The following is a 21,634-nucleotide window of genomic DNA, read 5'->3' on the forward strand; positions in this document are numbered from 1 at the left end:
AAGACAAATATATGACTTCACTCATATGAGGACTTTAAGATACAAAGAGATGAAGGAAGCAAAAATAATATAAAAACAGGGAGGGGGACAAAACAGAAGAGACTCATAAATATGGAGAACAAACTGAGGGTTGCTAGAGGGGTTGTGGGAGGGGAATGGGCTGAATGGGTAAGGGGCATTAAGGAATCTACTCCTGAAATCATTGTTGCACTATATGCTAACTAACTTGGATGTAAAGTAAAAAATAAATAAATTTTTAAAAAGAGAGAAATAAAAGCTATCATTCATTAAACACATTTTCCAAGTACTCTGGTACGTGCTTTACTTGGACTGTGTTGTTTAATCCCTAAAATAACCTCATAAGGTTAGAAGCATTATCCCCATTTTACAGATAAGAAAACTGAGGCTTAGGGAGGCTTAAGTAACTAACCCAAGATCAAATTGTTAGTGAATTGTTAAGCCAAGATGTAACACTAGATCTATCTAGCTTTAAAGGTCAGGCCTTAACTCCTATGATCTATAAGAAAGTCTCCAAAAGATTCTAAGAAAAGGAGTGATAAACAAAGCTATGAAGAAAACCAAAAACCTTTTTGTCACTTGAGTGGCAATGAGTACTTTTACCAATGAGTACTTTGTAACACCTCAACATTCCTGACACAATGATAGCCCACATTTGTAAAATACTCCGAATTTTATAAAACACTTGCACAGTTGGTAAGGAAAAACTTCACAGTGTGAACCCAAGTCCTCAGACTCCAATCCCAGTGTTCTGCCTGCTATATCATAGCTGCTCACAACGATTGGAAAATGCTGATTCAAAGCATCTCAGACAGATAAAAATCACCCAGTATGATACAGTTCTAGAAGAAACAGTTTCACTTCTCTCCCTATAAGGCTACAAGAAGGACTTAATAATTTCCTCACAGTAACACAATGAAAAAGAAACAGGAGGAATTAAAGAAATGTCTTCATCTTCGCCTGAGTGGCTCAGTTGGTTAAGCATCCGACTTCCGTTCAGGTCATGATCTCACAGTTCATGAGTTCGAGCCCCGCGATAGGCTCTGTGGTGACAGCATGGAGCCTGGAGCCTGCTTTGGATTCTGTGTCTCCCTCTCTCTGCCCCTCGCCAGCTCGCACTCTGTCTCTCTCTCTCAAAATAAGCATTAAAAAAAAAAAATTCTTAAAAAAAAAAAGTCCCCATCTTCAATATATTCTCATAGGTTAAATTTTCCCATGTAGTTTTCCAGATCACGTGGAACTTTTTTTTCCTACTTTTTAACCACACCTTTCTGGACTCAATGCACCCAGGCTAGAAATTTCACAAATTTAATCTAAATTAAGCCCACTGTAACTAATAAAGCCATACAAAGAACACAGTTAACACTGTACCTTGATGACTTTTCCTGATCCTAATTTCAGGCGAAGCAGCTTATCTTTGTTAGCAGTAGAATCCAAAACCTGCAATTTGATCAAAGCAAATGAGGTCAGCCAATTTCCAAAAATAATAGTAGTAATAATAATAATAATAATAATAATAATAATAATAATGTGATAGTCAATATAGATCAGCACAGTATTCCTGGAATAAGGAATGTCAAATATACTGGGCAGGGGCAGGTGGGGGGGGGGTAGTTCTTAAAAGACCCAAAAAGAAGGGACCACATCATGGCTAAATTGGGACTTGAATGTCCATTTTTTTTGACTTAGTCTAAAGTTCTTTCTATCACATCATACTGCTTTTGAGAGCGTAATGATATTAAAACACAAAAGTCCATTCTATTTCCAGTATCTATTACACAAAAAAAACAAAGAAACAATTGTAAGGAAAGTCTAAAAAGAAGTTTTAAGCTTTGTGCAGTTGGCAGTATCATAGCCAATGAGGTTTATCTGAGGTGTGATTATTGCTAATACAAGTTTTAAGACCTAATCCCATCAGAATAAATTCAAGTTTGAAACCAGTATAGAAGGACAAAGACATACACACAAACCATTACCAAAAGTGATACTTAGGAGGAAACTGGTTTCCATTCTAAATAGATGAGACCAGGTGGCACTGAACAGATTGAACATATTAGCATTTCATGACTATACACCAAAAGCAGTCAGAGCAGGGTCCCTGAAAGATTTCTATTTGCCAAGAGCAGCAACTCACAGCAGTAATGCTTTACATATGAAGAGCCCTCATGCTATTTCAGTTACAAAAGCACTTGCAGGCTACCTTTCCTTACCTGGCCCAGCACATGATTCTGAAAGAGCCAGCTGGTATAGGCCACTTCCAAAGAATCTCCAACTTCTACAGCAGGGCCCTCCACTACAACGAGGTCCTGGCAGAGCACTGCATCTAGGGAGGGGGTGCTATTGCACTTGGCAATGCACACCTGTGAGACGAAATCAAAGCAGCATAAACTTAGTTCGAGCTCAGGAAATATTATCGTTAATGCTCTTTTCTAAACAGTGCTGTCCACTAACAAAACTGATTACGTGTTTAGGAATAAACCACTCTGAAGTCAGTAATCCTGCCAGGAATCGAAGTGCTTAAGAGTAAGGCTTTGGAGTCAGACTGTCTGGGTACAGATCTGGGCAACTGCCACTTATTAACTTATGGCCTCAGCCAAATAACTTAACTTCTGTGAACCTTATTTCATACAGGTTATTTTGTAAAATGGAGATAAAAACTCTGCAGTTAAGTTATACAACTTAGTTAATACAAATACAGTATTCATATCTGTAGTTACTATCTGTAGTTGTGTCTGGAGTATCTGTAGTTAATACAAGCACAGCACTCGGCACAGTGCCTGGCAAAGAATAGTAAGTACACAAAAAGCATTAGCTAGCATTACTCTGATGATTTTACTATTTCAGTGTTTAGGAACCTATGAAAGAAAGGAGAGCTTCTACAACACTTTCAAAAGGCATTTCTAAAGACAAACTAGAAAAAAGGCCATTTACAAAATCATGCTGCATTCCCAGAATTTGCATCTTCGCTACTTACAGATTTAGTCATATTATCTTAGCACAAATCTTAGACAAAAGAGTCAGACACATCTTCATGAATAATTGTGGTCATTTTTAAACATGATACACATGAAAAATTTGCTACTCATTTTCTTAAAAGAAAGGTTTTATGGGGTACCTGGGTGGCTCAGTCAATTAAGCATCTGACTTTTGATCTTGGCTCAGGTCATAATCTCATGATTGGTGAGTTTGAGTCTTGTATCAGGCTCTGCACTGTTAGTGCTGAGCCTGCTTGGGATTCTCTCTCTCTCCCTCTGCCCCTCCCTGCTCACTCAGTCTCTCTCTCTCTCTCAAAATAAATAAATAGAGTTAAAAAACAAGATTTCATAATTGCAATCAATTACAATGAGACAACATTTTTTACCAAGCAAATCAGACTAAAAGAAAAAGGTGATTCTAAATGTTGGCAAAGGTATAGTGAGAGAACAGATATGAATGTGAAATATTATAATCTCTCTGAAAAGCAGTATGCCAAATTGTCTATAGAACCAAAAAATATTTGGACTCTGACACAATCTTCCACATCTAGAAATCTAGCGCAAGTAAATAATCAGGAAAAAAAAAAAAAAAGAAGACACAGACTTATATACAACAATGCTTGCTACAGTATCATGTCAGACTGAAAACAATCTAAATGTCTAAAAGTAAGGGAATGGTTAAATAAATTCAAGAACATTCATACTATGCAGCTTTCAACAATGTTTCCAAATAATTTTTCATGAGGTGGGGAAAAACGCATTATACATTGTTAAAAAAAATAAGCAAAATATTGAACTCTTAAAGGAGTATGCCTATTTACATATATTACCCATAGAAAAAGGGAAACAGGGGCCTGGGTGGCTCAGTCTGTTAAGCTTCTGACTTAGTTTCAGCTCAGGTCATGATCTCATGGTTTGTGAGTTTGAGCCCCGCACTGGGCTCCGTGCTGGCAGTGCAGAAACTGCTTGGGATTCCCTCTCTCCCTGCCCTTCCCTCCCTCATGCTCTCTCTCTCAAAATAAATAAATAAACTTAAAAATAAATAAATAAGGGGCGCCTGGGTGGCTCAGTCAGTTAAGCATCTGACTTCAGCTCAGGTCATGATCTCACAGTTCATGGTTTTGAGCCCCACATCAGGCTCATGTCAGCTGACAGCTGAGAGCCTGCTTCGGATTCTGTGTCTGCCTCTCTCTCTGCCCCTTCCCACTTGCACTCTCTCAAAAAGAAATTAAAATGTTAAAAAAAAAAAAAAACTTATAAATAAATACATAAATAATTTTTTTTTTAAGAAAAAAGAAATCTAACATATTAATAGTGGTTCCTTCGGGCACTAAGATTTCAAGTGATTTTTTAAAAAATGCTTTTCTAAATTTTCTACAAGGATCATATAACATTATAAAAGTTCTTTTGAAACACTATTTTTGAAAGATAGTTTTATTTATCCCTTAAAATAATTTATAAAGTGAAAAATGTTTGAAAGAAGTTTGCAGTAAGCCTTTTCGCTCTGAAAGTCACATTTTCAAGCAATTTCAATAAACATTCCTATTATTTCTCTGAGCCACATTAAGCTCAAGTGACAAATTTAGTGGGTTTTTTTTTTTATGCTTGTTACTAACAACACATAGCAGGTTATAAGTTTTCCATATAGTTTCCTAAATCAAGAGAAATCCAAACTAGTGTTTGGCCTTTCACAATAAGAATAAGATGGTATTTACCTGTTTATTGAACTCCACAGCAGCCTTTTCCGACTCAAACATGATGGACCAGTTTTGTCTCTGGTCATCATAAAAGGTGCTATAGTTATTGGGCCGAACCTGGGGAAAGGAGAGATACTAGGATAACCCAACCACAGGTAGCACAGTGCATCATCTGACTGCCTAAACTCATTGAGAAGGGCCTTGACTGAAGTGGACCCAAAGAGAGATAGGGAACTTTCTTCTTCCCTCCTGCCCTCCACCAACCACCCTTGGTCCATTTCCCAGAAGGCAGGCAAGAGACTTGTTCGACAGGCTCTGTTAAGACATCCACACAGACGTCCAGAGGCTGAAATAGTAGATCTAATTCCTACCAGGTACGCACAGACCAATCTCTCCTATAAACCCTTCCCAAAGGAGCTAATGATTCCAACATGGGAAGTCTTACCATGAGCTCAAAGTTCAGATGAATCCTGGCAACAGTAACTGGCTGTTGTTGACTGATATAAAGAAGAATCCTATACTGTATTCAAGTAAAGATAGGCAGAAAAAAAAGAGAACGGAAGTGAAAAGGCAATACAAAATCAGCAGTAAGATGTCAGGGGCTGTGCTTCAAAGAGGCATAAAACTCAAAACTCAGTTGACTGCTGAAAGCTTCGATTTTAAATTATATCCATTTTAATCGCTTCTCATTTTGGCCTTATTCTTTTACTGTAATTAGCAATGTCTTTATTTTGTCGGTGTTTCCATTGGTATGAGGGGTGACAAGAGAGCTACAAATGGCCAACAGGTGCATAGAAAGATGCTCCACATCATTAGTCATTAGGGAGATGCAAATTAAAACCACAAAAAAGTACCACTTCACACCAACTAGAATGGCCATTTTTAAAAAAGGAAAAATAATGAAATAGTGGCAAGGTATTAGAGAAATTGGAACCCTCACATACTGCTTATGAAAATGTAAAACAGTACAGTTGCTGTGGAAACAGTCTGGCAGCTCCTCAAAAAGCTAAACAGAATCACCATAAGACACAGCAATTTCACCTTTAGCGCATCCCCCAAAGAGCTGAAAATAGATAATCACCAATGTTTACTGTACCATTATTCACGACAGTTGAAAGGGAGAAACTACCAAAAATGTCGATCAACTGATGAATGGATAAACAAAATGTGTTACCTACATACAACAGAATATTATCCAGCCCTGAAAAGGCATGAAATTCTGATAACATGCTACAACATGGATAAATCTTGAGAACATTACACTAATTGAAATAAGCCAGACATAAAAGGACAAATGACAAATATTGTATGATTCCGCTTATATGAAATATCTAGAATAGACAAATTCATAGAGACAATGTAAATTAGAGGGATGCCAGGTTGGCTCAGTTAAGTGTCTGACTCTTGGTTTAAGCTTAGGTCATGATCTCACAGTTTGTGAGATCAAGCCCGTCAGGCTCTGCACTGACAGCACAGAGCATGCTTGGAATTCTCTCTCTCTCTCTCTCTCTCTCTCTCTCTCTCTCTCTGTCCCTCCCTCTTCCTCCCTCTCTCTTAAAATAAATAAGTATTAAAAAAAGGAAAAGATTAAAGATTACCAGGGGATATGGGAAGGGAGAATGGGAAGTTTGTTTAAAAGTGACAGAGTTTTTTGTTTGGAGTAATGAAAAAGTGGAAATAGACAGTGGTGAACACTGCTCAGTATCATGAATGTACTTAATGCTATTGAACTGTGCACTTAAAAATGGTTAAAATGGCAAATATTTTCTCTCTTTTTTAATTTTTATAATTTTATTTATTTTCACAGAGAGAGAGACAGAGCGAGCAGGGGAGGGGCAGACAGAGAGAGAGAGAGAGAGAGAGAGAGAGAGACAGAGAGAGAGAGAGAGAGAGAGAGAGAGAGAGAGAGAATTCCAAGCAGGCTCCACACTCTCAGCACAGAGCCCGACACAGGGTTGGAACCCACAAACTGTGAGTTCATGACCTGAGCCAAAACCAAGGGTCAGACACTTAACTGAGACTGAGCCACCCAGGTGCTCCTGAAAATATTTTGTTTCATTTATATTTACCACCCAACCCCCCCCCCACCACATACACACAAAATCATAGTTAAGCAAATAATTACAATTCAATTCCAGAGGGGAGGGAAGAACTTGGGGGCTCACATACAATCTGGTACCAGAAAGTACTTTCTTATCCTATGTTAGGCAGATAGAGTGAGGGGCTGATCACCTCAATCCAATCCAATTATAGGCTGAACTGGTTAGGGAAGATTCATAGATTTATCAAGAGTTGACCTACCTCTGGGTTGTCTCTATCTCAAGCATTATCTTCCCTGACTTTTGATTAAGAACCTAGAAGGTCTCTGACTCCTTGGTCCTGAAAGTTCTGCCCATCAGACATTCTGAGCTGGGTTCTCCTCCCCCTTAAGTTCAAAATCTAGCAAATGTATTGAGATGAAAGTTGTTGCTTGCTGCTTATTACAGGTACTCCCCCTACAGTAGGACTTTATCTCCTATGCACAAGATGACAGAAGTTTCCCTCTGCCTTTCTGGCACAGCCTCTGGACTTCCACGCCACCCCAGAATTCTGCAAATGTCCCATGGGGAAAAACTAATCTTGTGTTTGGAGCTCCTCTAGCTTCTGCCAGTATCTCTTTCCCCCAAGGTCTCTCTGATTGGGCCATACCTGATGCTTGGTCCACCCCTAGGCACATCAGCAAAAGAACCAAGAGAAGGAAATACTTGGCTCATCGGCTTTTCGCTCTTTGAAATTTTAGTTCCTCTAGTCCACGTCTTTTCTAGAGCTCTCCAGTGAATTTTAAAATATAATTTTTTCAATTTACCTGCTTTTTTTACAATTGTTGCAGTGGGAATTGCTGCTTGCCATAACCTACTGCATCTTATCGGGGCTGAAGGCTGGTGGAGTCTCAATACCAGATTTTTAAAATCCAATGGCAACTCCTAATGAATTAATACATCTGGATAATAATCATGGATGGCTACTACATAACAAAATTAGGGATAATTAGACACTATGTACCTCTGGATGAGAGAATGAAAGATTTAAGGGACATGGTAGCCAACTGCAATGTATGGACCTTATTAGATCCTGATTAAAACTAAAAAAAAAAAAGAGAGAGAGAGAGAATCAGGTAAATCTGAACACTAGCTGGTAGTGAATGAGATCAAAAAATTATTGTGGGTTTTTTTAGGTGATAATTGAATAATGGCTATGTTAGGAAAAAGATCTTGGGATATATACTAAAGTATTTACAGGTAAAATTGTATGCTGGAGATGTAGTCAAAATAAGACTAAGAAGAAGGAAGACAGGCTGGAATTAAGATGAACTAAGAAGAGGGGAGCCTGAGTGGCTCAGTCAGTTGAGTGTCTGACTCTTGGTTTCTGCTCAGGTCATGATCTCATGGTTGTGACGCTGTCCATGGAGACTGCTTGGTATTCTCTCTCTCCCTGTGCCCCGTCCTAGCATGCGCTCTTTCTCTCTCTCAAGATAAATAAATAAACAAACATTAAAAAAAAGAAAACAATGGAACAAGATTAATAACTGTTAGAACCTAGTAATGGGTTTCGGGGGGTTCATTATTCTAGTCCCACAATTTTTATGTGTGTTTCCAAATTTCCAGTTAGGCTTTTTTGTTTGTTTTTAATACAAATGAGTGTTGTCTATTACATTAGTTACCTGAACAGGCCATCTTATCTAGGTCTCTGAGTGTCTCAGGAGCATGGCCCTTAGTTCACTGGACCTCTGAAATTCCATAATTTCTTGGGCTGCTCTCACCAACGTTTAAAATGTTCTGGAGCAGAACTTGAAGCTAGAGACAACCCACACAAGGAAATCAAGTCTCGGGGCTGCTAGCCATATCTTCTTTTTGATCCAAACCAATAGTATTCTGTGTGATCAACTACCCAACTCATTGTCAAACTTTCAAAGGATAAACACCAGTCATTAATTCAGGTGTAAAGACAGAATGCTCTAAGTAGAACACTAAGTGTTGTTCATTACCTAACAAAGGATTGTCCTTAGTAAATGGTTTACTCTAAAACTCTCCAAAGTCTTAAGCTAGTTCCATAACACAAAGGTCAAACTTAAAAGACTGAATGGTTGCTTTGTTTTAATGCACAATAGTAAGCAAGACAGGACTATAACTATTACTATGTACCTTGTATTAAAAATTCACATTCAATACAAACAAACAATCATTCTAATCCTCTGATACGTGAGACACTGGGCAAGCGTAGGTACAAACCAGCTCAACAGTATGATCTGGGACACCTGAAAACACACAAGAGTTCTCACCTCTCTGGCTGTGTGGTTCCCCAGGACTGCAGCACCAAACTTGCCCTGCTTTACATACTGACCGTTTGTGCTAGAGAAGCAAGAAAAATAACAGGTATTACTAATAATTCTTTAAACTCAGCTTTCTCTTCTGCCATGTAGAAGTGGGGAATCTAGTCATTCAGTCTCAAGAAGACAACACAGGTGAGCAGTTTGTAATTTAAAGCTCTTCTACAACTTCTTTACTCTCTAAATATCTATTCATAATATCTCAGTGAAGTGGCTTTCTTTCAGCACTTAAGAAGGCAGTTGTTGAGGGTACAAGCACTTCCTAGTACACAAGGTATACAAGATAACGGCTTTTCAGGGTTTTACATACCGAATTCTCGAACTGAAATGTTCAAAAGCATTACTGATACTTCGCCTGTGGAAGGACTGTGCAGCCTAACTGCAGTTTATTTCACAATGAACAGAGGCTTATTGAGAAAAGATGGGCACCTAACCCCACCGCCAGAGAGCACTCCTTCTCAGCTACTTACTATCGATACGCATGGACTGCAGTTGCAACCAATACGGTGGAAGTGCCTGTTGTACTGGGTGCTGGTTTTGGTGTTGCCGGATTTCCTGAAGACGAAGAAAAAAACAAAAGATGTCATTCATGTCTTTGCTGAAACTGATTTTAACCACTAAAGCGGCTTCAACATTCTTGTTTACATTTTACAGTTAAGTGGTACAGTGCTTTCATGACCATTAGCCTTATCTGATCTGCAAAACAACCCTATGACCTCATCTGGGGATGAGGACACTGAGGCTCTAAGCACCCCAGTGTCTTACACAATGATAGCAGCAAGCCTAGGACTAGAATCCAGGACTCTGCCTCCACTCCAAACACAGCAAGGTCCTATCCCATCTACTTCCTTTTCTCCAATATTTGGCCAGCTATAATAAACATAAATAAAGTTATTTCTCCTGCCCTTATTTTGGGGTAGAAAATTTATGATGATATTCAGGTCATATCCATTACTTATCTTTTGCAGGGTACAGGGTCACATTAGTGTTTTAAAACAGTATATTTAGGGGTGCCTGGGTGACTCAGTCGGTTAAGCATCTGACTTCAGCTCAGGTCATGATCACATAGTTTGTGAGTTCAAGCCCCGCGTTGGACTCTGTGCTGACAGGTCAGAGCCTGAAGCCTGCTTCAGATTCTGTGTCTCACTCTTTCTCTGCCCCTCCTCTGCGCACGCTCGGTCTCTCAAAAATAAACATTAAAAAAATTTTTTTTAAATAAAACAGTATATTAAGAGAAAATTGCATATTTACACTCACCACATGAATGTGGGGAGAACACTGGTAAAGGCAAGAAACCAAGAACTTACTTTCAAAAGTATCCTTGCTTGATTTCTTTCTTTCTTTTTGTATTGTTAAAAAGATGACAAGTTTAAAATGGAGTCACTTATGCTAAAGCCCCAGGGCACCAAACGGAGACTAACTCATAGTTTTGGCTCTCCCTGAAACAGAATCTTAAACCAGTTAATCAGGAATTCCCAGCTCAGCACAAGTCAGACAATCTGCATAATAGACCCCTGCCACCCACTAAAGGAAAGTAATCCTGCAATAGCGATCTTGCTTTTTTGCCTCCTGTAACTTCCTCGTTCCTACTTCCTTCTCTCTGTGAGTCCTTTTCCTTCAACTCCTCAGAGCTCCTTTCTATCTGCTAGATTGGAGGCTGCCCAATTTTATGAATCACTGAATAAAGTCAGGAAGATCTTTAAAATTTATTCAGTTGAATTTTGTTTTTTAACAATATTGACACATCTTTTTTTCTGATTATAGAGTGCATGTACTCTGTAATATGCAAAACTTGGCAAATGGATAAAGAAGATAAAAATGACCTGTAGTCTCACCAGTTAAAAATAAAAGTTCATAATTTGATGTATTTATTCCTAGTTCCTTTTTCAAGACAGCTTTCTTTCTATATTTTTTTAAACAAAATTAATACTCCAATTTGACAATCTCCTTTTCTTACTTAGTATTAGTATTTCTTTTAAAGCATTCTCCAAAACAAAGATAAAATAATCCTAAAAATACTTTTTGGTGGTTACATGAAATACTATGTTATGACTCTACCAGAACCTATTCAATGTCTTATTATTTGACATTTCTTTGGACTGTTTCTAATTTTCCTCTATTATAAATAATGCTATGATGATCATCCTGAAAACACATTTTTGTATGTACCACTAATTACTTTCTTAGAACAAATTCTTACAACTGGAATTATGGAGTGAAGAAGTGTAAAACATTTAAAGGTTTGTTACGTCCTGCCCAAATGCCTTACGGCATCAGTTTACACCCCTACCAGCAGTGCGAATATGCCAGCTTTGCACCCCTGCTAACAAGAGGGGGCTGTTTCTTTAAATCTTTACCAACGAAGCTGGGCAATAGAAAAAGGGAGATACCAGGTCATTGTTGTTTTCATTTGCATTTACTGATTACAATGAAGCAGAGATGGAATATTTTCTATAGATTTGTAATGGTCATTTGTTTTGTTTAGATGAATTGCCACTTACGTTGTTTGCTTACTGTCCTGTTATTCATGTTTTCCTTATTATTTTGTGAAAACCTACAACATAGTTGTTAATTCAACCGCTACTGTCCAGTTGTATGTAACACTACAATATTATTTTTCTCTTGATAAGCTGTAAGAAAAAAAGTAACTAAGGTCAGAGGCAGGTTATTAGGACAAGTGTGAAATGCTGAGAAAAATTACTGTCTGCCCAAGGTCAGCCTAGCATCCTCCTTCAGGATAGAAGCTTAGTTCAGCTTCTCCCACGATACTCTTCTGGTTGTCTAATGCCCTGGAAAGGGAAGGTTGTTCACGGAGTTGCTAGAAGGTAAGTCAGGTGCTCACAATCGTGGGATCTTATTGGCTCAGCACTTCCTTCTCTCTGAAATCAGTACTGCAGATTCTTGAATTCCCCACTGACAAGGACTTTTAATATGTGCTTTCAAATCTTTTTTTTTTTTTTTTTTTGAGTAAAGTTTTCTTGAACTATAGTTTTTAAAGTCTGTTCTTTCCCCCCTTTTTTTCCTTCCTGTGTACACACACACACACACACACACACACACACACACACACTACGTATTGGATCTTCTTTGCCATCTTTAATATTTATCACACTTTCTTTTGGAACATTTTTATCTCTCAAATTTCTTATTGTTTAAAAATGCCCTTCTGTTAACCTTCTGTTTCTTCAGGCATGATCTGCTCTTTGTATTCATTCTTGTGTTCCTGCTCGTTTAGCCTTCGTTTCTGAAATAATTCTTACGTCTCTAATTCTTGCCTGAGTCTTGTCACTTACTTCTGAGATTTTCTAATTCTCATTTCATGTCTTACATTACTTTCTTAATGTTAAACAGGTGGTGGTAGTTTTTGAGAAACATTCTCACAGAATCTCTACAGCTCTCACTGTAGGGATATTATTCTGTTTCTTGCTCTCTTTGTTCTTATAATTTTACACGGAGTTGGATTCTGCTAAGTTCCTACTGCTCATTTTAACGTGAAATCTGCTTTTCTCAATTTTTAGAAGGAGATAGGGTTCAAGTGGCTTTCCTAACTTCATAGAGCTCCCTCTTCTGTTGCTTTTGCAGAGTTAAAAAATATGGTGGCTCCCTCCTGAGACTTCCTGATTCTATTTCTATCCCTACTTTTATTTTTATTTATTATTTTTAATTTTTTTTAAATTTTATTATTTTAATTTACAACCAAATTAGTTAGCATATAGTGCAACAATGATTTCAGTAGATTCCTTAGTGCCCCTTACCCATTTAGCCCATCCCCCCTCCCACAACCCCTCCAGAAACCCTGTTTGTTCTCCATATTTATGAGTCTCTTCTGTTTTGTCCCCCTCCCTGTTTTTATATTTTTGTTTCCCTTCCCTTATGTTCATCTGTTTTGTCTCTTAAAGTCCTCATATGAGTGAAGTCATATGATTTTTGTCTTTCTCTGACTAATGTCACTTAGCATAATACCCTCCAGTTCCATCCACGTAGTTGTAAATGGCAAGATTTCATTCTTTTTGATTGCCGAATAATACTCCATTGTGTATGTGTGTGTGTATATATATATATATATATATACACACACACACACACATTTTCTTTATCCATTCATCCATCAATGGACATTTGGGCTCTTTCCTTACTTTGGCTATTGTTGATAGTGCTGCTATAAACATCGGGGTGCATGTGTCCCTTCAAAACAGCATACCTGTATCCCTTGGATAAATACCTAGTAGTGCAATTGCTGGGCTGAAGGGTAGTCCTATTTTTAGTTTTTTGGGGAACCTCCATACTGTTTTCCAGAGAGGCTGCACCAGCTTGCATTCCCACCAACAATGCAAAAGAGATCCTTTTTCTCCACATCCTTGCCAACATCTGTTGTTGCCTGAATTGTTAATGTTAGCCATTCTGACAGGTATCTCTTTGTGGTTTTGATTTGTATTTCCCTGATGATGAGTGATGTTGAGCATTTTTTCATGTGTCGGTTGGCCATCTGGATGTCTTCTTTGGAGAAGTGTCTATTCATGTCTTTTGCCCATTTCTTCACTGGATTATTTGTTTTTTGCATGTCGGGTTTGATAAGTTCTTTATAGATTTTGGATACTAACCCTTTATCTAATATGTCGTTTGCAGATATCTTCTCCCATTCCATTGGTTGCCTTTTAGTTGTGCTGATTGTTTCCTTCGCTATGCAGAAGCTTTTTATTTTGATGAGGTCCCAATAGTTCATTTTTGCTTTTGTTTCCCTTGCCTCTGGAGACGTGTTGAGTAAGAAGTTGCCGTGGCCAAGGTCAAAGAGGTTTTTGCCTGCTTTCTCCTCGAGGATTTTGATGGCTTCCTGCGTTACATTTAGGTCTTTCATCCATTTTGAGTTTATTTTTGTGTATGTGTAAGAAAGTGGTCCAGGCATTCTTCTGCAAGTCGCTGTCCAATTTTCCCAGCACCACTTGCTGAAAAGACTGTCTTTATTCCATTGGATATTCTTTTCTTCTTTGTCAAAGATTAGCTGGCCATACATTTGTGGGTCCATTTCTGGGTTCTCTATTCTGTTCCATTGATCTGAGTGTCTGTTTTTGTGCCATATTATTTTTTAATTTGAGAGAGAGAGCACAAGTGGGGAGAGGGGCAGAGAAGGAGAGGGAGGGGGAGGGGAAGGGGGAGGGGGGAGAAAGAGAGGGAGAGGGAGATGGGGAGAGAGACAGACAGAAAATCTCAAGCAGGCTCCATGCTCAGTGTGGAGCCTGACTCAGGGCTCAATCTCACAACCCTGGGACATGACCTGAGTTGAAATCAAGAGTAGAAGGCTCAACCAACTGAGTCACCCAGGTGCCTCATCCCTACACTTTTTTTTTTTTTCTAATTTTTTTTGGGGGGGGTTATTTATTTTTGAACAAGAGAGAGAGAGACAGAGCACGAGTAGGGAAGGAGCAGGGAGAAGACACAGAATCTGAAGCAGGCTCCAGGCTCTGAGCTGTCAGGACTGAGTCTGATGCAGGGCTTGAATTCATAAACTGTGAGATCATGATCTGAGCCCAATGTGACCACTTAACCAACTGAGCCACCCAGGCGCCCCACCCCATCCCTACTTTTATTTGGATCTTCTCTTCTTCACTTCTAATATATCCCTATCTTCTTCAATTTTAATTCCACTCCCAGAAGGTTCTTTTCAGTGTGGGGGCCTGTCCTGGAAGGCCACGCTAGGGGGTGAGTTTCAAAAGTTCATAGGAGCAGGGCACCTGGCTGGCTCAGTTGGTAGAGACTGTGACTCTTGATCTCAGGGTCATGAGTTCAAGCCCCATGCTGGGCATGGAGCCTACTTTTAAAAAGAAAAAAAAAAAAAAAAAAATAGCTCATAGGAGTGAGACTACTCTAGCTCTTCCAGTCCCCGTTATCAACCCCTTGTACTTAGCCACAATTAGAGTGGGCAAAACGCCTTCCAGTTTCAGCTTGGCCTGCCATATTTTCCAAGAACATTTGGTGGCTACTTGGGGTTCTCCCATTTTCTGATGGAGATATCCCACCACTACCCTGTATGCTCCCACGCAAATGCTGATACTACACAGCCTTGTGGCTTGTCCAGACCTGCTTATATTTTGGGATATTCATGAAGATACCTTTTCAACGGGTGTTGTTGTAAATGTTATCCATAGGTTTGTCTTTTGTATCTGATGTTTTTACATAAGATACAAAATGTAATGTTTTTACATTACTGTGTAGGTAATTTTTAAGCTGAAATGCCTCTATAATTTCCCTTTAAAAGTGTAATTAGCTCATAGTTGTTGTTTTCTGATTAAAACAAAATCAAGTTACCTCATTGGGTGGGGACTGGGGTTGTTTATTTTAATCCACATCCATTAACTCAACCACTTTAAATTGAGTCAGAATCACACTGCTGATGAAGAGATATGCCAGAGGAAATGTAGAGGCATAGCCTACTAGAAATCTGGCCAGGTGATGGCTTGGAGAACAGGACCAGAAATCTACACCAAAGATGCTAAAAGTGACAGGTAAGATTTAGAGCAGAGGTCAGCAAACATTTTCTGTACAGGGCCAAACAGTAAATAATTTAGGCTTATGGGCCATATGATATCCGTTGCAATTCTTCGAAACCCTCAATACCCCAACAACATCCTCAGGGCCAGCATTGTGCCTAGTATGTAAAAGGCACTCAATACTTTCATCTTCATTCAGGAAACACTTAATTTAATGTCCCTTACCATCTGTTCTGCTTAGGGTTATTTCTATTGGTCCTTCATTCCTCTTCAGGTTCTTACACAAAGAAAGCAAAATATAGAGGAAGAGCTTTGGAGTGAATCAGGTTAGGGTTCAAATTTCAATTATGTCACTTACTGCTGTAGGACCTTGATGGAGTCCCTAAACCTCTCTGAGCCTCTAAACTGGGGGTAGTCTTACCTATTTCACAGCACTGTTGAGATAATTAAACAAGGCAATCTATGTAAAGCATCTGAGACCAGACACATAGCAGGCATTTTAGAAATATTAGTTGCCCTTTTCTCTCCTTTCATTCAGCAAATGTTCATTCAATGCATCTCCATCACAATGAAGGGTACGGGGGATATAGCACTGAGCATCACTGTCTAACTGGGAAAAATTCACTGTCAGGATACATCTAACCTATCCAGGTAAAAGAAGTGAAAAGCAGCTCTTCCTTTTCGCCAAAACATTGGACAGTGCCTACTTAGAGTGCCTCAGGCAGTTTTAGAGAGTGCTGTTCACAGGAGGTAAAAGAGTTTGCCTGAGACCTCCCTCCATTAACTTCCGACAAAGGACACACTCTGTCCAGCTGCTGGAATTCGATCTCAGAGCTTAGAGAGAGAATGCACCGCTGGCGGTGAGCTTGGCCAGACTGATTGAGGCATGTCACTTTTGGAAGGCTGTTCATCCTTCCAACTAACCTGTTAGGGGCCAATCGTAACCTCATAACTTACCTGTTGCTGCTGTTCCCTGGCCTTTCTTAGGCTGCTTTGGGGCTGTGTACTGGAAGAACTCATTTCCGTGGCCAGCAGATGCCTGATCCAGGCCAAAAAGAGAGGCCAATCTGGCACTGTTAGTAGAAAATGAAAATGACATTTCATTTGACATATCTCAAACCCGGAATTATTATGAAAGCTGCTCACCTCCAACTTTGAACGAATACCTCCTTGATTGTATATCCCGCCATTCAATACTGGAAGTGACAGCTAAGTGTCTTCAAAATCAAGATTGTATTTCTGATCTGAACAGCATCAGATGACCTTGCCTGTCCTCAGGACTTTGATCAAGGCATTTCTTCTTTTTGGACCTCAGTTTCTCTGTATGTAAATTGCGGTGATTGGTCTAGATGCTCTCTGTGGTCTCTTCAAACCATAAATTCTTGCCTTTAGCAAGTCATAGTTTCCTACCTTTTACTAATTTATTACACTGAAATAAAACTGTACTCCATACTTACTCCATCAAACAAACATGGTCCTACCATTTCACCTAATAGGCAGAACCATTCTTTTACCATCCCTTGCAATGAATCCTATGCCCCAACCATTCCAAGGAAACTGCTTTTGCTAAGGTCACCAACAACCTCTTTGTTACTAAACACAGCTTATCAGTCATTATCTTATTTGGTCTTCATGCTGCCTTTTTACACTGTCAACTAATTTGTTCTTCTTCAAACAAACTCTTCCCTTGACTTCTGGGGGGATATTTGCAGGGGTGGGAGGAGGAACTGGTCCAAGTAAGACATCAAGAAATGCTCATGGGATCCTTCTCATCTTCCCATGTCTTTGGCTTCTTGTTTAGCTCCTTGAACTCTTCCTCTTTTGCCCAACCTTTTTTTTCCGAGAGAGAGAGAGAGAGAGAGAGAGAGAGAGAGAAAGCAAGCAAGTGTGTGAGTGGGGGAGAGAGGAGAGGGTGAGAGAAAGAGAAAATCTTAAGCAGACTCCCTTGGGGGGGGGGGGGTTCGATCCCACGACCCTGGGATCATGACCTGAGCTGAAATCAAGAGTCAGGACGCTCAACTGACTGAGCCACTTAGGCACCCCTGAACCAAAATTCTACACTCCCAGAAAGAAGGCAAGGTGCAGTACAAACCATACTGTTTGCATAAACACTTTAGGCACAGTAAGTCACTTCATCATTTATGGGAAGCTTGTATCAGTGTGTGGAACTGTTTACCAATTAAGTTCCCAGATGCCAGCCAAGAGCCAACCTTGTAAACAGGACTTTCTAAGGATGATGTTGTCACATCCCCTGTGTTAACTCTTCTGCAAACATACACGGCCAAAACTGAAATCTGGGCATCATCCCTGCCTTTTACCCCCCTGGTGTTCATGACCAACCCCTGAGTCCATTTGATTTTACTTGCTCAGTACTTTTTGAACCCTTGCACTTCCCATTCTTACTACCACTTGCCTGGTTCAGGTCACCATGATATCCATCTAGCTTAAATTACTCCAATAGCCTCTTGACTCACCTCCTTGCCCTGGTCTTATCTGCTTCTTATCCATTCTCCCCACTGCATTCACAGTTTTCTTTCTAAAAACTAAACTTGACCAAGTCTCTTCCCTACTTAAAACCCTCAATAACACCTCAACATTACCAAGATAAAAATCCAAACTCCACAAGATGGCTTTATAAAGCCCTTCAAGACCTCACCTCTCCATACTTTCCCAGCTTCCTATCTGACCACTTCTCATCTCCAACTGTGTGCTACACAGAACTTTTCGTTTCTCAAATAAGGCAAGCTCTTTCTAATCCCTAGCTTTGGATATGCAGTTCCTTCTGCTTAAAACATTCTTCCTCTTCCTTCTTTCCCCTGGAAGCTGCCCCTAATCTCAAATCTCATCTAAGTTAGATGACCTTCTTAGGAACTCCCATAGGAGTCTTCTTCCTTCATTCAAGAAAGATGTATCAGACACTGTGCTAAATGCTGAGTATATACTGATGAGCAAAACTAGGTTCTATTTTCAAGGAGCTTATATACTCTAACAAAGAAATTGGCATTACATAATGAATAATTGCAAACTATAATACGAGATATATATCAGGCAGCTGTTGTATGGAGTTATACTCCACATAGATTAATATAAGTTATCAATCAGTAATTATATAACATGATAATTGACAATTTATTGTAATCACCACTTGACTGAATATTTTGCCTAGGGTCTGGTATGTAACAGGCTCAATAAATGAACTCAAAGTCTAGTCTAGCTCTGAGCTCCTTTTCTCCAAAGGCATCTTTGGTTTAGGTAATGTAAATATTGAGGGGTGCCTGGCTGGCTCAGTTGGTAGAGCGTATGACTCTTAATCTGGGGTTGAGTTCGAGCCCACATTGTTGAGTATAGAGATTACAAAAAAAAACAAAAAAACAAACAAAAAAAATTTAAAAAGCACACACGCACACACGCACACACACACACACACACACACACACACAAAACCTTAAAAAATATATTGAAACTACACAGCTTTTTTGGGTCTTTTCCCTCAATAATTTTAAAGTTTAATACATACTAACATTTTGCAAAATAAATTTAATATAATCTGCAACTACTACCCTGTTCTTTCAAGATAGTGTACTATAAGTTTCCTGTAAATGGGACCAACAATGCCTACTTTAAAGGACTAAGAGGTTTAAATGAGATTTCAAGCATAAAGAGCAGTACTGGCCTAAATAAGACATCAACAAATGTTAATAAAATTAAAAGGAAACCAAGATTTCTCCTTTTATGGAGACAGTCTGGGAAGATTCCCTAAAAGAATAAGATTCTGGGAGATTTGGGCAATGCCTTTAACACAGTGAAAAATTTACAAAACTCAGAACCTAGTTAACATAGAAGAGTTTATGCACAAATAAGTGACAAGAAAAGAATGTCCTTGTTATCTTTAGTATGGGTATGGGTATTGGATTTGCTGTTTTAATTTTGCAGGTATGTTTTTCTCAAGGGAAAGACAGAAATGTCATGTAAACTATGTTTCCATACATGCTCTAAAGGCCAGCCTTGATGACTGCAAAACCAATCCAAAAGCCAGGTCAACCCAATTATCTTTCAAATCCATTCTATTTTCTTATTTTTAATTTTTTTTTTCAACATTTTTTATTTATTTTTGGGACAGAGAGAGACAGAGCATGAACGGGGGAGGGGCAGAGAGAGAGGGAGACACAGAATCAGAAACAGGCTCCAGGCTCCGAGCCATCAGGCCAGAGCCTGACGCGGGGCTCGAACTCACGGACCGCGAGATCGTGACCTGGCTGAAGTCGGACGCTTAACCGACTGCGCCACCCAGGCGCCCCTCAAATCCATTCTATTTTCTATTAATTTTCTTAGATAAACTCTATATAGACTTAGGGGCATAAGTTTCTTGTAAATTATTATTTTTCTACTTCTAAAGTATTCTCAAATGTACACATTTCTCTTTGGTAGCAAGAATGGGCTTGCTAACTCTGGACTTGAGTCTATGTTTATAATTATGGGAAGTCATCATGGCACTAATTACGTTTTAAAAATAAATGTTAGCCAATGCATTTAGTTGCCAAAGTCTTTATCTAGCCTTAGTTTCATACTCCTTTTCTTTTCTCATCAAAAACAGTAACACACAGCAGTTATACTATATTAATATATTTTAATAAAAAGGGATTTTTTGTTGTTAAAGTATTTCTTTTTTTTTTTAATTTTTTTTTTAACGTTTATTTTTATTTTTGAGACAGAGAGAGACAGAGCATGAACAGGGGAGGAGCAGAGAGAGAGGGAGACACAGAATCTGAAACAGGCTCCAGGCTCTGAGCTGTCAGCACAGAGCCTGATGCGGGGCTCGAACTCACGGACCGTGAGATCATGACCTGAGCCGAAGTCGGACGCTTAACCGACCAAGCCACCCAGGCGCCCCTGTTAAAGTATTTCTTTTATGAACTATGGCATCAAACACCTACTTTTACAATAATAATAATGGGCACATGGCAGTCTAGTAGAAATCTGATTGCCTGATTTCAAATCCAGGCTCTTTCACTTTATAGTTATGTGATCCTGGGCAACTCACCTCTCTGACCCTTAATTTTCCATGTGTAAAATGGGTATAATAGTAAAAACCACCTAATTGATCGGTGGGGAGAAGTAAATATGATAATGTATATTTATACTTAGTATGGTACCTGGCATAGAGTATGTATTTTAGACACATGTGCATATTTCCTGTTACCTAAAAATGTTGCTTGAGGGTGTCTGTCAGTTAAGTGTCTGACTCTTCATTTCGGTTATGATCTCAGGGTTCGTGGGTTCAAGTCCCATGTCAGGCTCTGCGCTGTTAGCATGGAACCTGCTTGGGGTTCTCTCTTCCTCTCTGCCCTTCCCCCACCTTTCTCTCTCAAGAATAAATAAATAAACTTAAAATATATATATATTTAAAATGTAATTTGAACTCAGATACCCCTGTAAGGGAGAAAGCATGCTCAATCAGGGCACAAACTGACCTGTAACTATAAAACGCTATTAGCATAAATACAAAAATATAGAACTGGAAAAGGTCTCAAAGATCACCTAGGGCAAGCCTAATATTTAATAGACTAGGGTATGGAGAACCAAAGATGAGAAGTGATTTGTCTAAAGTTACACTCCTCACTGGGGGCAGAATCAACATTAGAATCTAGACTTTTCTGTATCCTTTACAGAACCTAAAATACTTTCTGATAATCAAGTTCCATATTTATCTTTTTTTATGCATTTTTTTAATGTTTATTTATTTTTGAGAGAGTACGAGCAGGGGAGGGGCAGAGAGAGAGGGAGCCACAGACTCTGAAGCAGGCTCCAGGCTCTGAGCTGTCAGCACAGAGTTCAATGTGGAGCTCAAACTCACAAACCGCAAGATCATGACCTGAGCCGACGTTGGATGCTCAACCAATGGAGCCACCCAGGTGCCCCTAGATTTCTCTTTTTTCTACCTCTACACTGGTGGCTTCTCATTACTATGCTAATCAGATTTGCCTACATATACCTTTTATATAGTCTAAAACATGTATTACAAAAAAACAAGTATTTACATATCTGGCCTCTTAAAAATGCTTTGTGATTATTATTACTGGATTGGTTTTATTC

The 21,634-nt window shown here is 39.1% G+C and overlaps 1 protein-coding gene and 1 pseudogene across 5 annotated transcripts in view; one reads left to right on the forward strand and one right to left on the reverse strand.

The window, feature by feature from the left end:
• The window catches only part of FKBP15 (FKBP prolyl isomerase family member 15), a 57,312-nt gene that overhangs the window by 31,355 nt on the left and 4,323 nt on the right, over positions 1-21,634 (reverse strand). For 4 of the 5 annotated variants that reach the window (XM_042964967.1, XM_007094300.3, XM_042964966.1 and 1 more), the window contains exons 2-8: positions 16,499-16,614; positions 9,527-9,611; positions 9,009-9,078; positions 5,136-5,210; positions 4,709-4,807; positions 2,229-2,378; positions 1,390-1,458 (exon numbers count right to left, since the gene is read on the reverse strand). In XM_042964967.1, the coding sequence (XP_042820901.1) occupies positions 1,390-1,458; positions 2,229-2,378; positions 4,709-4,807; positions 5,136-5,210; positions 9,009-9,078; positions 9,527-9,611; positions 16,499-16,614 (664 nt within the window). Of the gene's footprint in view, positions 1-1,389; positions 1,459-2,228; positions 2,379-4,708; positions 4,808-5,135; positions 5,211-9,008; positions 9,079-9,526; positions 9,612-16,498; positions 16,615-21,634 lie in introns of those variants that run through there. The other variant, XM_042964968.1, reaches the window with a different exon arrangement.
• On the forward strand, positions 1,847-1,968 carry LOC122233361 (annotated as a pseudogene).

The sequence above is a fragment of the Panthera tigris genome, chromosome D4 (genome assembly GCF_018350195.1).
Source record: "Panthera tigris isolate Pti1 chromosome D4, P.tigris_Pti1_mat1.1, whole genome shotgun sequence".
NCBI classification, from domain to species: Eukaryota; Metazoa; Chordata; class Mammalia; order Carnivora; family Felidae; genus Panthera; species Panthera tigris.